The sequence below is a fragment of the Apodemus sylvaticus genome, chromosome 12 (genome assembly GCF_947179515.1).
Source record: "Apodemus sylvaticus chromosome 12, mApoSyl1.1, whole genome shotgun sequence".
Taxonomy (NCBI): Eukaryota; Metazoa; Chordata; class Mammalia; order Rodentia; family Muridae; genus Apodemus; species Apodemus sylvaticus.
The window spans coordinates 13,957,097-13,971,706 of record NC_067483.1 but is presented as its reverse complement, the minus strand read 5'-3'; the positions used below and the strand labels follow the sequence as shown (position 1 = coordinate 13,971,706).

The 14,610-nt window shown below is 36.6% G+C and overlaps 1 protein-coding gene across 3 annotated transcripts in view; it reads right to left on the bottom strand.

Moving 5' to 3' along the window:
* The window catches only part of LOC127697246 (contactin-associated protein like 5-3), an 883,854-nt gene that overhangs the window by 142,536 nt on the left and 726,708 nt on the right, over positions 1–14,610 (bottom strand). For 2 of the 3 annotated variants that reach the window (XM_052200245.1, XM_052200246.1), the window contains exon 14: positions 12,844–13,000. In XM_052200245.1, coding sequence (XP_052056205.1) covers positions 12,844–13,000 — 157 coding nt within the window. The remainder of the gene's footprint in view (positions 1–12,843; positions 13,001–14,610) is intronic. The other variant, XM_052200247.1, reaches the window with a different exon arrangement.

Here is a 14,610-nt window from a genome sequence, read left to right as displayed (position 1 = left end):
CCACATCATCTTTTGCTTTTACCAGTTCCTTCACATGTGATTGAAGGCTGACTTTAGAGCTAACAGTCCATAGCTGTGAAATGTGAGTAAGTAATGTCCTTTCTGAGATACTTGCTATGTTGGATGCATATCTGTATAGCAGCCTGCAGAGAATTAAATGAGTTATGCAAATTCTGGGCACAGTGTCCAGTTTGTATTACATGTCCAAAACTAGTCTCCCTGACACTTACTTTAGTTTTCTTTGTTCCTGATCTATGGCAAGATAACTTATTTCATACACTTCCATCTATGATCCTGGACTGGAGAGTTGTTGCTACATAGCACATGTGGAAAATTAAATTTTAAAATTTAGAATTGAGTTGATGAGATTTGTAGCATGACACTTAATAATTTATCTAGGTTATAAAAAAATCAAATATCTACCTAAACCCTTCCCCCTATAGCCCTATTCAAAACCACAAAAGAAATACTTAATAGAATATTTGTAATTTGAGTGGTTGTATTCAGAAGACATTCAAATGATAGGGCTTTACTTCAGTAAAAATGTACACCTATGCATGTTGCCCACACAGAATAAATTTGCCTTTTTGTTCTAATGTACTCATTAATAGATATTGTAAAGCAGAGCTTAAACACTTGCAAGTAAAGACAAAATCTAGACTCTCTCATGACAGAACATGAGATGGTATGTTCTGCTACTTTTTCCTGTATTTATTATACATTCTGGGATCTGAATTCTCTGTTAATTCTGAATTTTGGGTATCCTTTGGATATCAAGGCATCTTATCTATATCCACTTAATGCTTTGTATCAACATATGGAAATACATTAAAAAGCATGCTAAATATAAAAAAGCTCTTACACATATCATAAGAAATTTTATATTAGGTTTGATGATATAACACACATTATCAGAAATGATTTTTTTAACTTTTTTTTTATTCGATATATTTTTTATTTACATTTCAAATGATTTCCCCTTTTCTAGCCCCCCACTCCCCGAAAGTCCCGCAAGCCCCCTCCTCTCCCCCTGTCCTCCCACCCACCCCTTCCCACTTCCCCGTTCTGGTTTTGCCCTATACTGCTTCACTGAGTCTTTCCAGAACAGGGGGCCACTCTTCCTTTCTTCTTGTACCTCATTTGATGTGTGGATTATGTTTTGGGTATTCCAGTTTTCTAGGTTAATATCCACTTATTAGTGAGTGCATACCATGATTCACCTTTTGAGTCAGGGTTACCTCACTTAGTATGATGTTCTCTAGCTCCATCCATTTGCCTAAGAATTTCATGAATTCATTGTTTCTAATGGCTGAATAGTACTCCATTGTGTAGATATAACACATTTTTTTGCATCCATTCTTCTGTTGAGGGATACCTGGGTTCTTTCCAGCATCTGGCAATTATAAATAGGGCTGCTATGAACATAGTAGAGCATGTATCCTTATTACATGGTGGGGAATCCTCTGGGTATATGCCCAGGAGTGGTATAGCAGGATCTTCTGGAAGTGAGGTGCCCAGTTTTCTGAGGAACCGCCACACTGATTTCCAGAGTGGTTGTACCAATTTGCAACCCCACCAGCAGTGGAGGAGTGTTCCTCTTTCTCCACACCCTCTCCAACACCTGCTGTCTCCTGAATTTTTAACCTTAGCCATTCTGACTGGTGTAAGGTGGAATGTCAGGGTTGTTTTGATTTGCATTTCCCTAATGACTAATGAAGTTGAGCATTTTTTAAGATGCTTCTCCGCCATCCGATGTTCTTCAGTTGAGATTCTTTGTTTAACTCTGTACCCCATTTTTAATAGGGTTGTTTGGTTATCAGAAATGATTTTTATGTGGAAACTTTAAGCAATAAAAATAATCTAGCACCCCTTCCTAGGGAGTAATGATTTTCATAGTTAACTGGGTTTTTAAACAGCAATTGACAATTAAGAAAAACCTGCATCAGGTAAAACAGTTGAACTCTTCATATAAAATTTTCTCCACTGTAATTCTAGGATATAGAATGTTGATGTGTAAAACTAACAACTACATTGCTAAATGCAACAGATTTATACCAATAAAAAATTATATACCCTGAGTCATCTTCATCTAAGAAATGTTTAGTCACACTTGTATGCCTGGTGAACTATTAGTTTTGGCATTTAATCTCTATGTGCTCTGACTGACACTGAGGGTATCTACAGAGACATTTACTTCTGGCGTTGCTGTTCATTTCTGTTTTTATGCCTAAGATTTGTTCAGCAAATACCACTTCTAAAACCCTTTTTTTCTTAGGGTACAGTATTTTAAATCAAACAATTGGGTACTGAATCCAAGAATGAATTCCCAAGTATTAGCACATCACTGTGTGAACACACTTTCTGATATCTCACTGGCAGTGAGCAGTTCGTCCTGGCTGGAAGTTGGTACATTATCACATGGTTACCATCTTCCCTAGACATTGCTGCATGCAGGACAACAGTTCTGAGTTCTTCAGCTGTCCTTGGTAGGCCTCTGGCTGACTGTACCATTCTATTCACATACATAACACATTTCAATTGATTGGGTTTCAATTAGCTAATTTGCAGTCATTTCCAGGCTGAGTCTCTTAGATTACACCTTGTTCACCTTGGCAGATGCTGTGGAAGAGCACAGCCTCTTTGGGTACATACTCACAGCTCTTTTGCTTTATTCATATATAGCAGGTCCATCTACTGCAAGATAAATTTAAGAGAAGCCCCATTTTGAGGTATTTCAGATTTTCAGAAATATTTCTTCATCCAGAGTTAGGGGTGGTTGAAGGAAATTTTATTAAGCTGGCATGGTAATTGTTTCTTAGGGTTTATCCTTTAATTTCACACACACACACACACACACACACACACACACATACACACACAATATCAATGTTATCTCTTATGATTAATTTAGGACTTTGTAATATTACAGAAATTAATAACATAAATAACCACACACATTTTACAAAACTGACCTCATCATAGATCTGATACATGTTAAGATTATTTGCTGACTCAGCTAGCAATCTCCAGAAATAATTACTCTGCCTTTGCCCATTCCTAAAAGTATAATCAGGACCTGAACTACCAAGATGCTGAATGATTTATATCCTTTAGTTAACAATTGACAAATGTAGAATTTCAATATTCTGTTCCATAATAAAAATTTAGTTACTGGTTTATTACAGTTAGCAATTAGAGTATGACAAAGCTACCAGAAAGAAAAAGGTACAATCGTATATTATAAGTGCATGATTAACAGTGCTGTGGATGTGCAAATGTGATAGGATTAGTTCTTTTCCTTGTGTATAATAATAATTCTGAATATTAAACACATAGTCATTGGGATTATCTGACATCAGCCATGTACTTTCCCTTGTGTTGACAAGAAGAAAGAGATGATATTAGCAAGGGAATGATGAGTCATTTGTTATGCTGATTGTGCCTTGGGTATTCAGAGATACTGGACTAATTAATATCTACTTATCAGAGATTACATTCCATGTGTATTCTTTTGTGATTGGGTTGCTTCACTTAAGATGATATTTTCCTATTCAGAGCCAACCATTTGGCTCTGAATACCCAAGGTACAATTAGCATAACAAATGACTACCATGAAGAAGTAAGGAAAGGGTCCTGATCCCGGAAAGGCTTGATATAGTATTGGAGGGGAGTACCAGGACCAAGAAAAAGGAGAGAGGTGATTGGAGAATGGGTGGAGAGAAGAAGGTTTATGGGACATATGGGGAGGGGGAAACTGGGAAAGAGGAAATCATTTGGAATGTAAACAAAGGATATAGAAAATAAAAATATATAATAAAAAAGTTACACCTGCAAAAAAAAAAAAAAAGAATGGAAAGAAACATAGGATACAGGACACCACAATTGAACAGGTGAAGGAAATAAATAAATAAAACTGTTCAAGAACTGGAAATGGAAACAGAATCGATAAAAAAAAAAAAAAAACAAATTGAGGGTATCATGGGAATGGAACACCTGGGGGACACAATGGAAAGATAATAAGCCCTTTCATATTAAGAAATACATGGTTACTGAAAGGATCAGTAAGAGATGTTTTTCAAAGTAGGCTCACATTCTAAAGGAACTTGTTATGTGAGAAATAAACAGCTTATTAGCAAAACATTAATCAAGGGCTAATAATAATATCCATTCCAATTGGGTTGAACACCTAGTTGTTAGCTGATATGCCTCCTAGGAAATAAAGGAGAGTCTCAGTGGACTATGGAAAAAAAAAAAAAAGGAAGGGAATGAGGAGACTGTCAAATCAGATCTGTACTGAGCTACAGTTAATCAAGAACTCCAGCAAACTCTCAGCTAGAAGAGGGTATTTGGAATCTCTGGATGTGGCTATTTGAGACCTATGGTGAGGGCTGACTTGTTCTACTTCCTTCACTGTATGAGTTACCTCCATTGTGGCTGTGATAAAGGTTTATTTTGGCTCAGAGTTCAAGGGTACTGTTTATCATGGTGGCATCAGGAGTGTGTGGCAACTGATCACAGTGCAGTCAGGATCCAAAGAGGTGAATATTTAGTGCTTGGCTCATTTGTCCTTTTTTTTCAGTCTAGAGCCCTAGAAATGACCTTTGCATCTCAGTTGACCTAATCATGCTTATCTCCTCAGTGATTCCATATCCTGTCCAGATGGCAGTTTCTATTCATCATTGCATACCTGTGCTGCTCTCTCAAGAAATGGCCAATTTTCTAGGTGCTACACATGACTTGATATTGGCACTGTTGGAATCTCCACAATGAACAATGTCTCCTCAGCCATTTTGTTCAATCTATCATAATCTGTCTTCAATAATTCTAAGATGAAGTACTATCAATCTAACAATGAATAAAACAATAATAATGATACAAATCAGAAAAAAATGTGTTTTGCTACAGCACTGCTTGGTAATAGGAAAATGTGGTAGTCAAATTCTCATCATGGAAGGAAGTTAGAGAATAAGTAATGATAAATGCAGCATTCAAAGGAATCTCTACTCATTACAGCCTGCATTATGTCTCAACGTTTATGTTACTTTAGTGAAGCCAAGGAGAGGATTTGGAACAATTTCTACTAGAAAAATTAGGATGAAAAGTAGCACACTTAACTGCATATACATTCAGGAATACTGAAAATGCAGTTTAAAATACTGGGTGTCTATGCAATATTTATATTTAGAAACATTCTACATACTCAGCCATTATCTGCAAGACTATTTTGCATGTGGCAACATATCAGTGGATACACCACTGAGGAAAATGAAACTCATCTCCACTACTTCACTCTTTTGTAGAGGGGGAATTTAAGGGGCCTCCATCAACTATAATTTCTGGGACTGGTATTGTGCGTGTTTTATGCAGTGAATCCATTAGTGACATGGCTATAGCATACCTAGAAAAAAATCTTTTTTCTGCATGTCTCCCATTCTTTTTTTTTTTGTATTTCTTTTTTTCTTTTTTTAATTTTTTTTATTTCATTTGATATATATTTTATTTACATTTCAAATGATTTCCCCTTTTCTGGTCCCCCACTCCCCGAAAGTCACATAAACCCGCTCCCCTCCCCCTATTCTCCCACCCACCCCTTCCCAATTCCCTGTTCTGGTTTTGCCTTATACTGCTACACTGAGTCTTTCCAGAACCAGGAGCCACTCCTCCATCCTTCTTCTACCTCATTTGATGTATGGATTATGTTTTTGGTATTGCAGTTTTCCAGGCTAATATCCACTTATTAGTGAGTGCATACCATGATTGATCTTTTGAGACTGGGTTACCTCACTTAGTATGATGTTCTCCAGCTCCATCCATTTGCCTAAGAACTTCATGAATTCATTGTTTCTAATGGCTGAATAGTACTTCATTGTGTATATATACCACATTTTTGCATTCATTCTTCTATTGAGGGATACCTGGGTTCTTTCCAGCTTCTGGCTCTTATAAATAGGGCTGCTATGAACCTAGTGGAGCATATATCCTTATTATATACTGGGGAATCCTCTGGGTATATGCCCAGGAGTGGTATAGCAGGATCTTTCAGAAGTGATGTGCCCAGTTTCTGAAGAACCACCAGACTGATTTCCAGAGTGGTTGTACCAATTTGCAAACCCACCAGCAGTGGAGGAGTGTTTCTCTTTCTCCACATCCTTGCCAACACCTGCTGTCTCCTGAGTTTTTAATCTTAGCCATTCTGACTGGTGTAAGGTGAAATCTCAGGGTTGTTTAGATTTGCATTTCCCTGATGACTAATAAAGTTGAACATTTTTTAAGAGCTTTCTCCACCATCTGAAGTTCTTCAGGTGAGAATTCTTTGTTTAACTCTGTACCCCATTTTTAATAGGGTTATATGTTTTTTTAGGGTCTAACTTCTTGAGTTCTTTGTATATATTGGATAATAGCCCTCTATCTGATGTAGGGTTGGTGAAGACCTTTTCCAAATTTGTTGGTTGCTGATTTGTCCTTTTGATGGTGTCCTTTGCTTTACAGAAACTTTGTAATTTTATGAGGTCCCATTTGTCAATTCTTGATCTTAGAGCATATGCTATTGGTGTTCTGTTCAGGAACTTTCCCCCTATACTGACATCCTCAAGGGTCTTCCCCAGTTTCTTTTGTATTAGCTTCAGAGCCTAATAAAGTGCTAATTAGGCTTTATGTGGAGGTCCTTGATCTATTTGGAGTTGAGATTAGTACAAGGAGACAAGGATGGATCAATTTGCATTCTCCTGCTCGCTGACCTCCAGTTGAACCATCACCATTTGTTGAAAAGGCTATCATTTTTCCATTGGATGTTTTCAGCCACTTGGTCGAGGATCAAGTAGCCATAGGTGTGTGGATTCATTTCTGGATCTTCAATCCTGTTCCATTGATCCGCCTGCCTGTCACTGTACCAATAACATGCAGTTTTTAACACTATTGCTCGGTTGTATTGCTTGATGTCAGGGATACTGATTCCCCAGAATTTCTTTTGTTGTTGAGAATAGTTTTAGCTATCCTGGGGTTTTTGTTATTCCAGGTTTGAGAATTGCTCTTTCTAACTCTATGAAGAATTGAGTTGGGATTTTGATGGTTATTGCATTGAATCTGTATATTGCTTTTGGCAAAATGGCCATTTTAACTATATTAATCCTGCCAATCCAGAGCATGGGAGTTTTTTCCATTTATAGAGGTCTTCTTCCATTTCCTTCTTCCATAGACTTGAAGTTCTTGTCATACAGATCTTTCACATGTTTGGTAAGAGTCAACCCAAAGTACATTATACTGTTTGTAGCTATTGTGAATAGTGTCAGTTCCCTAATTTCTTTCTCAGCCTGCTTATCCTTTGAGTATAGAAAGGCTACTAATTTGCTTGAGTTGATTTTATAACCAGCCACTTTGCTAAAGTTGTTTATCAGCTGTAGGAGTTCTCTAGTGGAGTTTTTTGGGTCACTTAGGTAGACTATCATATCATCTGCAAATAATGATAGTTTGACTTCTTCCTTTCCAATTTGTATCTCTTTGACCTCCTTATGTTGTCATGTATCCCATTCTTAAATTTTATATTTTCCTTGTTTCCTTTTTTGTGAAGTTCCTTGAATCTGGAACAGAATGACTGATTTGCCCATGTATGTGTAAGCACCCAATCATCCCCAGTCTTAACAATAAGGTCAATTAGGGGTTTCAGAATTGCCCCTACTTCCAGGACAGTACACTTTCACTCAAGTTTGGGGAAGCAGCTATAATGAAAGTCTGTGGCCACATGCAAAATAAACACATCGAGGTAAAACAGGGTTTACTGATTGGGTTTTAACAGGACAAGAGACAGGAAAGGAATATTATAGAAATTCATTATTGAAATGCATGAAACTATCAAACAATAAAAAGTTAAAATACATGGCACATTGGGTAGGTACATGAGGATTTAAAGTGCTAATTAGGTGAAATCTTTTCTTTTTTATTCATGTCTTCTGAAAAAATTTAATATTATATAATAAAGGTATACTTATTTTAATAAACTTTAAAGTTATACATTTATCAAAATAATTAACCTTGTTCATCATTTAAAATGTGGCATATCAGGATTTAGTACTTCAATGAAATTTGCACAGCTGACAGGGGAGAGAAGGGGCTCATCTTGCAGATTCAGGTTTGAGTATAAGCTACATATGGCATTAAGCCTTGGGTAGCTAAGGATTAGCACTTCTGAGTAGTAGTTGTCCACATTGTTTCTAAAGACAAGGCTTCCTTGTGGCCTGTAACTTGATAGTTTGGCCAAGCTTCACACATTACTACTCTTGGTGTTTTGTAGGATTTGACAGAAGACAAATAGAGAGAAATCTTTATCTACATCCTTATAACGTTTGTATATATGTGAGTGTGTGTGTGTGTGTGTGTGTGTGTGTGTGTGTGTGTGTGTGTGTGTGTTGTGTGTGGTGTGGTGTGTTTGAGCATAATGTTCATGATTATGTGGGTTCACCTGTATGCATGGATATACATGATATGTGTCAGTCATCATGCCTGGCTTATTTTACCTCAGATTTAGAGATTAGACTCAGGCTTGTGGATGAAGTGTATTACTGGGGGCAAGATATAAGCTTTCAGCATTTCATACCATTCCATCTTTGTGCACACTGCTTCCTGCTCGCAGTTTAGAATATAATCTCTGTCTCATCTTTGTGCAATACTCACCATGCCTACTTGCTGTTATGCTGTTCTATCAGGGTGGTTATAGACACTTATCCCTCTGGAACTATAACCCTGAATAAACACCTCTTTCTCTAACCTCCTCAGTCATGGTATTTTATCATATCCATACAGAACAAGACAGTTAGTGAACAAGATTTGATTCCTAAACTCTGGTGACTGTAAGAAGTTACTTATTCAATAATCTTGGCCAATTCTTACATGCATTCAAAAACATGTAAAGAGGTATAAAATAGGTATTAATCTATGCAGTGCAAAAATGTTTGGCAAGTGCTGGGGAAACAGCTCAATTATTTAACTAATAATTAAATAATTGTGCAAGTATGAGATCCTGAATTTGATATCTATACTTAGGTAAAAATAAATGTAGAGTGCCAGTGTGTGATTATAATCCCTCTGCCACATGGAAGCAGAGACAAATAGTTCCTTAAGGATCACTGGCCATCTAGCCTGGTAAGATCATTGAAATTCTGGATCGTACTTAAGAAACAGTACCTGATATTGACACCAGATTATCACATAGTTATTCATGTCTATGTGTATTTACATAAATACAATTGTGCTGGCACAAGACGAATGGAAGGAAAGGCATTTTGATAAGTTCTTGTGAGCACAGCATATATGATGACGTTAAATTGGTTCATAAGTGGTCCAGAGCTTATTGAATTAATGATAAAGCAAAAAAAAATGGAGAGTCTGAGATCTTAGTGGGTGACATGATGTGTGGAATGTTCTTGAGAAGAAAAAACAGGAGTAGTCCAGCATGAAGAAGGGAAGTACAGATATTATCTCTGCTCACTACAGTGCAATCAATTAAGCATTAGCAATTGTACATTGAGAAATTAAGGAACAGTACACTTAAGCGTTAAGATATACAGAAGACAAAATACTCCCTTTTCAATTTTCAGTGGGAGCTTCCTTCCATCTTGAAATTTCTCTCTGTGTCAGGTTCTCTAATAGAATATTATAAAATAAAATGAAAGTGTTTCATTCTGAGCTGATAAATTAGTAAATAATGTGTAATACCAGATACAGTGACTTGTGACTCAAACTCATTAGTGAATTAAAGTGCCTGGAATCACAAAGGATTTCTCTCTCTCTCTGTCTCTCTCTCTCTGTCTCTCTCTCTCTCTCTGTCTCTCTCTCCTGCCTCTCTCTCTGTCTTTCTCTTTCTCCCTGTCTCTCTCTCTCTCTTTCTCCCTGTCTCTCCCTGTCTCTCTTCCTTTCTATAACTACCTAAAATAGTCATACAACACGCCTAAGCTTGAAGATGACAGTCATAATCTCTTCTCTTGATTGTTAACTTAATAGGATCTAGTGCCTAGATGGGTTATTTAAAGTGCAAAGCCCTAATGTAAATGTAGGCAGTGCCATTATTCTAGGATGGATCCCAGACCGAATAAAAAGGCCTGAGTATCAGTATTCACCTTTCTCTGTTTCCTTACTGTGGAACAATGTGACCAGCTACCTCAATCTCCTGGCTGCAGGCCTTTGCACCATGATGAGCTGCACCTTTATTTATATGCCAAATAGACAATTCTTGAATGTCATTTTGTTTATATGAAGAAAAGCAATTAATGTATCCCTTTCCAAAGATATTCGGAATCTGTCTCCCTGAAACTTCCAGCAAATGTCTAATGCATCAGGGTCAAATAGATTTAGAGCCATGTGACTCACAAGGATTGGTTCTTCATCCAGGACAATTGGTAGATTTATTTGTTTATTTATACAATGCTGTAATAAAAGTTCACTTCCAAGAACTGCAGGAGACCCAAGAAAAAAGAAGTTAGCAATAAACCTTCACTCAACTTCACCTGACTTTTTGCACATGAAGAGTTTGGGGTGAAGGAGGGATCTAAAGGAACATCCTTCTATAACCAAGCAATCTTGTGTTCAAAACTCATGCTCCACATATTATGTAAGAAGATGCAGACAGTACTTATTTTTTTCTAAGATGATGTGTGTGTGTGTGGGGGGGGTTATAGGAGCATGTGTATATTTCCACATGTAAAAATGGAGTAGAACCCAGTGGATTAATTTAGATACCAATACACTGGTACTGCTCATTTATGCTTGAGTTTCTTTATAAACCAATGGCTCTCAACTTTGCTAATGCTACCGCCCTTTAAGATAGTTTCTCATGTTATAATGACCTCTACCCATAAAATTATTTTTATTGCTGCTTTTTAACTGTTATGAACTGTAATATAAATATCTATATTTCAAATAATTTTAGGAAACCTCCATTAAAGGTCCATTCAATCCAAAAAGAAGTCTTGACCCACAGGTTGAGAATTGCTGTTTTAGATAGCCTCTCACCTGGAACTTCCAAGGAACACCAAGGACGTACCTGCCTTCACCTTACAAGTGCTGAGAAATCAAGACTGTCACTATGAAAAGCTTTTTAAATAACTTATCTATGTGGACACTGGGGACTGAATTCATGTCTCCATGCTTGTGTGACAGACAGTTTATTAACTATCCCACATACTTAACTCTAGCTTTCTATTCTTGAATAAGGTTTTGACTAGAACTTAAGTATCATTGAACTGATCTCTACCAATAATTACATTTTGTTTTTTGTTTGTTTTTTTTTGTTTTTTTGTTTTTTTGTTTTTAATTTTATATATTCTTTGCTTACATTCCAAATGATTTTCCCTTTTCTGGTGCCCATCTCCCCATCAGTCCCACAAGCCCTCTTCCCTCTGCCCATTCCCCGATCCACCCCCTCCCACGTCTCTGTCCTGGTAATCCTCTACCATTACATTTTGGACAATGAAAGAAAATAATGGTACCCAAAATAAATTGTAACTTGTGTGAGAAAAGTATTACAGGGATTCTCAGCAATAATTGGGAACCATTTCATAAGTTGAGAGAGGAACAGTGCAGAAAATAAAATAGCAAGTTGATGAAATTGAGCTAAGACCCGAAGAATGAGTGGATATGCTGTGTGTATAACTGATACAGTGAAAATTGTAATGCTTTTCTGGAGATTGGAAATGATGTAGCCCTAATGGACATGAGAAATTAGTGTATTTCCTAGCAGGAATGAGATTGTATAGGAAAACACTGAAGCCTTTGTATCCAATGGACTTGAGTTAAAATTCTGGTTGCCCTTTGGTAGATGTGTATAACCTTGAAAACAATCATTTAAGTATTCTATAGTGTTTTCTCTTTGGTTTAATATTAACTCTTCTGAAAAGGCATTTTTCATCCTCAAAGCACATATTCATAAGGAATATCAAGATTGTTGTGAAAATTATATGATCAGTAAGTCAAAATCAGTAAGTAAAATAAAAAATTTAATTTAGTGTTTGAGTCACTAAATGGTGGTAAAGGCACTAATCATTGGTGGAAGAAAAAGGAAACGTCTATATAAATATACTCCCATGTCTCCAGGCCTATACCCAACATGCGTTTTTTAAAGAAACTTAGCTGACTATCAGAGGAGATGTCTTGGTAGTAAAGTGATTGTCTATACTAAAGTGATCTGAGGAATGGCAGTAAAAGTTATCTTCCGTCTTGTACACACATGCATAAACATATGCATAGACACTCACAAACAGAGGAGCATTTACACACATATACATACTTGCATAAAAACATGCATAAAAACCCATAAAAACAAAAGCATCAATATGCACACGCACACACACACACACACACACACACACACACACACACACACACACACAAGAGTGGGGAGAAAAAGAAAAACTGACTATATCCAAATCTTAGATAACATTGTCTGTCCTGGTTACAATGGAAGGTTCAAAATAGAAGGAGGTGTTGGCACAAACCTTGCTATTACTCCTCAACATGCAAGCGCAGACTTGTTACATTTTAAAAAATTTATTCATTGTATATGTTTTTATACTTATGGACCATGTGCACACAGTGCTCACAGAGGACATTAAAAGATCTTTTGGAATTAAAGACAGTTGTCAACCAACATATAGATACTAATACACAAATCCTGATCCTCTAGATGACCATTGTTCTTATAGGCTTCAGGGTTCGGTTTTTAAAATGAAGTCAAAATTTTTAAAATGTAGCCCTAATTCCCATTGAATTTGGAGTCTGCTTGTTTTTGTCTTAGTAGTAATTATGTGTATGAGTTAATATTTATTACCACTACAGGAAAACTGAAATTCTCCTTACCATTCATCTAAGTCAGCATCACAATTGCAAAAGTGTCGACTGTCCAGGCAGCTCTCCTCCAGCCCACATCCACACTGCTGGACTCCAGGAACAGAACCTCCCCAGTAGGGGTGCCTTTCATTGGACCTCCCAATCCACCAGGTAAATGGTGCTCCATCTGAAAGACACGATGCTTCATAAGTCAGGAGGGCAATCTGAAAGGCTACAGAGGAGCTCACAGTTTTGTGTGTGTGTGTGTGTGTGTGTGTGTGTGTGTGTGCTTGCAAGGCCTCTCTTCTCCTCCCTGCCCTTCTCTTTTCCATAGTTTCTGGATTCCATTTTCTCTCTTCTTCTTTACTTTCAATTCTCTATGTGTTTTAATGTTCACACTTACACACACACACACACACACACACACACACACACACACACACACAGAGTTATATATGGAAAAAGATAGTTTTATTAAAAGAATGTTGTTAAATACTGGTGAATGACACCATTAAGCATGAGGGACATAAACTCAAATTTATAATAGATTAGACCATATTATAACAGATTTAGTTGGATCAGCTTAATTTTTTAAATTTTATTTTTATGTATAACAATGCAAAAGTTACAGTTTAAAGAATACATAATAGAATGATTAGATGTAGTTTTAGGCAGAAAAAGGGAAATATTCTTCTTATAAAATCCCTTCTTCAGAAAAAGTGATTAAAAGTCACTTAAAGTTGATTTGAGTGGTCCATGTGTTTTCAGTGACATGTTTATACAAACAGCCATTGGAATAAAAATACGAAACTGAACTTTTCCAACCATTTCCTCAAATGTATAACAGATTTTGGAAACTTTTCAAATGCCAAAATTGTCTACTTAAATATACAGAAAGATGAATTCAAGTATCTATCATAAAAAAAGGAAGAAGAATATTTCAATGAAGTTTAAACTAGAATAAAACAGCTTTACCTTCTCTTTCTTGATCTGTGTGTCACTTCTCTCTAATGTGCTACTTCTCTCTTGTGTGTCTGTTCTTCCTTGTCATCTTAACCACCTGAACATACTCTTTATTGGTTGTCTTTCTAATTTTTTTAAAGATTTATTTATTTTATTATTATAGGTAAGTACACTGTTGCTGACTTCAGACACCTCAAAAGGGGGCATCCAATCTCATTAAGGATGGTTGTAAGCCACCATGTTGTTGCTGGAATTTGAACTCAGGACATTCAAAAGAGTAGTTGGTGCCCTTAACCACTAGGTCATCTCTCCATCCCCCTTCTTTCTAATTTTTAAATTCTTTTAAACAAACAAAGAAGCAACACACACACATACACACACACATTGACACACACACATACATTCATACACATACAAACACACATACACAAAAACATGCACACACAAACATATACACACATACACACACACACCTCCATGAATATGTGTATAGAGCAATGTCTCTTCAAAATTATCCAAGATAGAAATAACACAGTAAAGGCCAAGATTAGCTAAACATGTGTTCCTTTTGGTAGATGGTAAAGATGGTAGAAATTAAGGGAAAAATGAAATTAAGCACATATAAAAGGTATCCTGAAATATCCCCCATTGATTAATTTTTTATTTGGTCACTTCAATACCAGCGGCAAAGTGACTGTATGCTCTAAGAGAAGTCATGAACTCTCAAGTTCATAGACTAACAGGAAAATAAGCCTGTGAAGATCACACCATGGTGAGCCAGTGGTAAACATTTTGTTTTTAAGATTCACTGAGACAGAGGGGTAATATGAATAA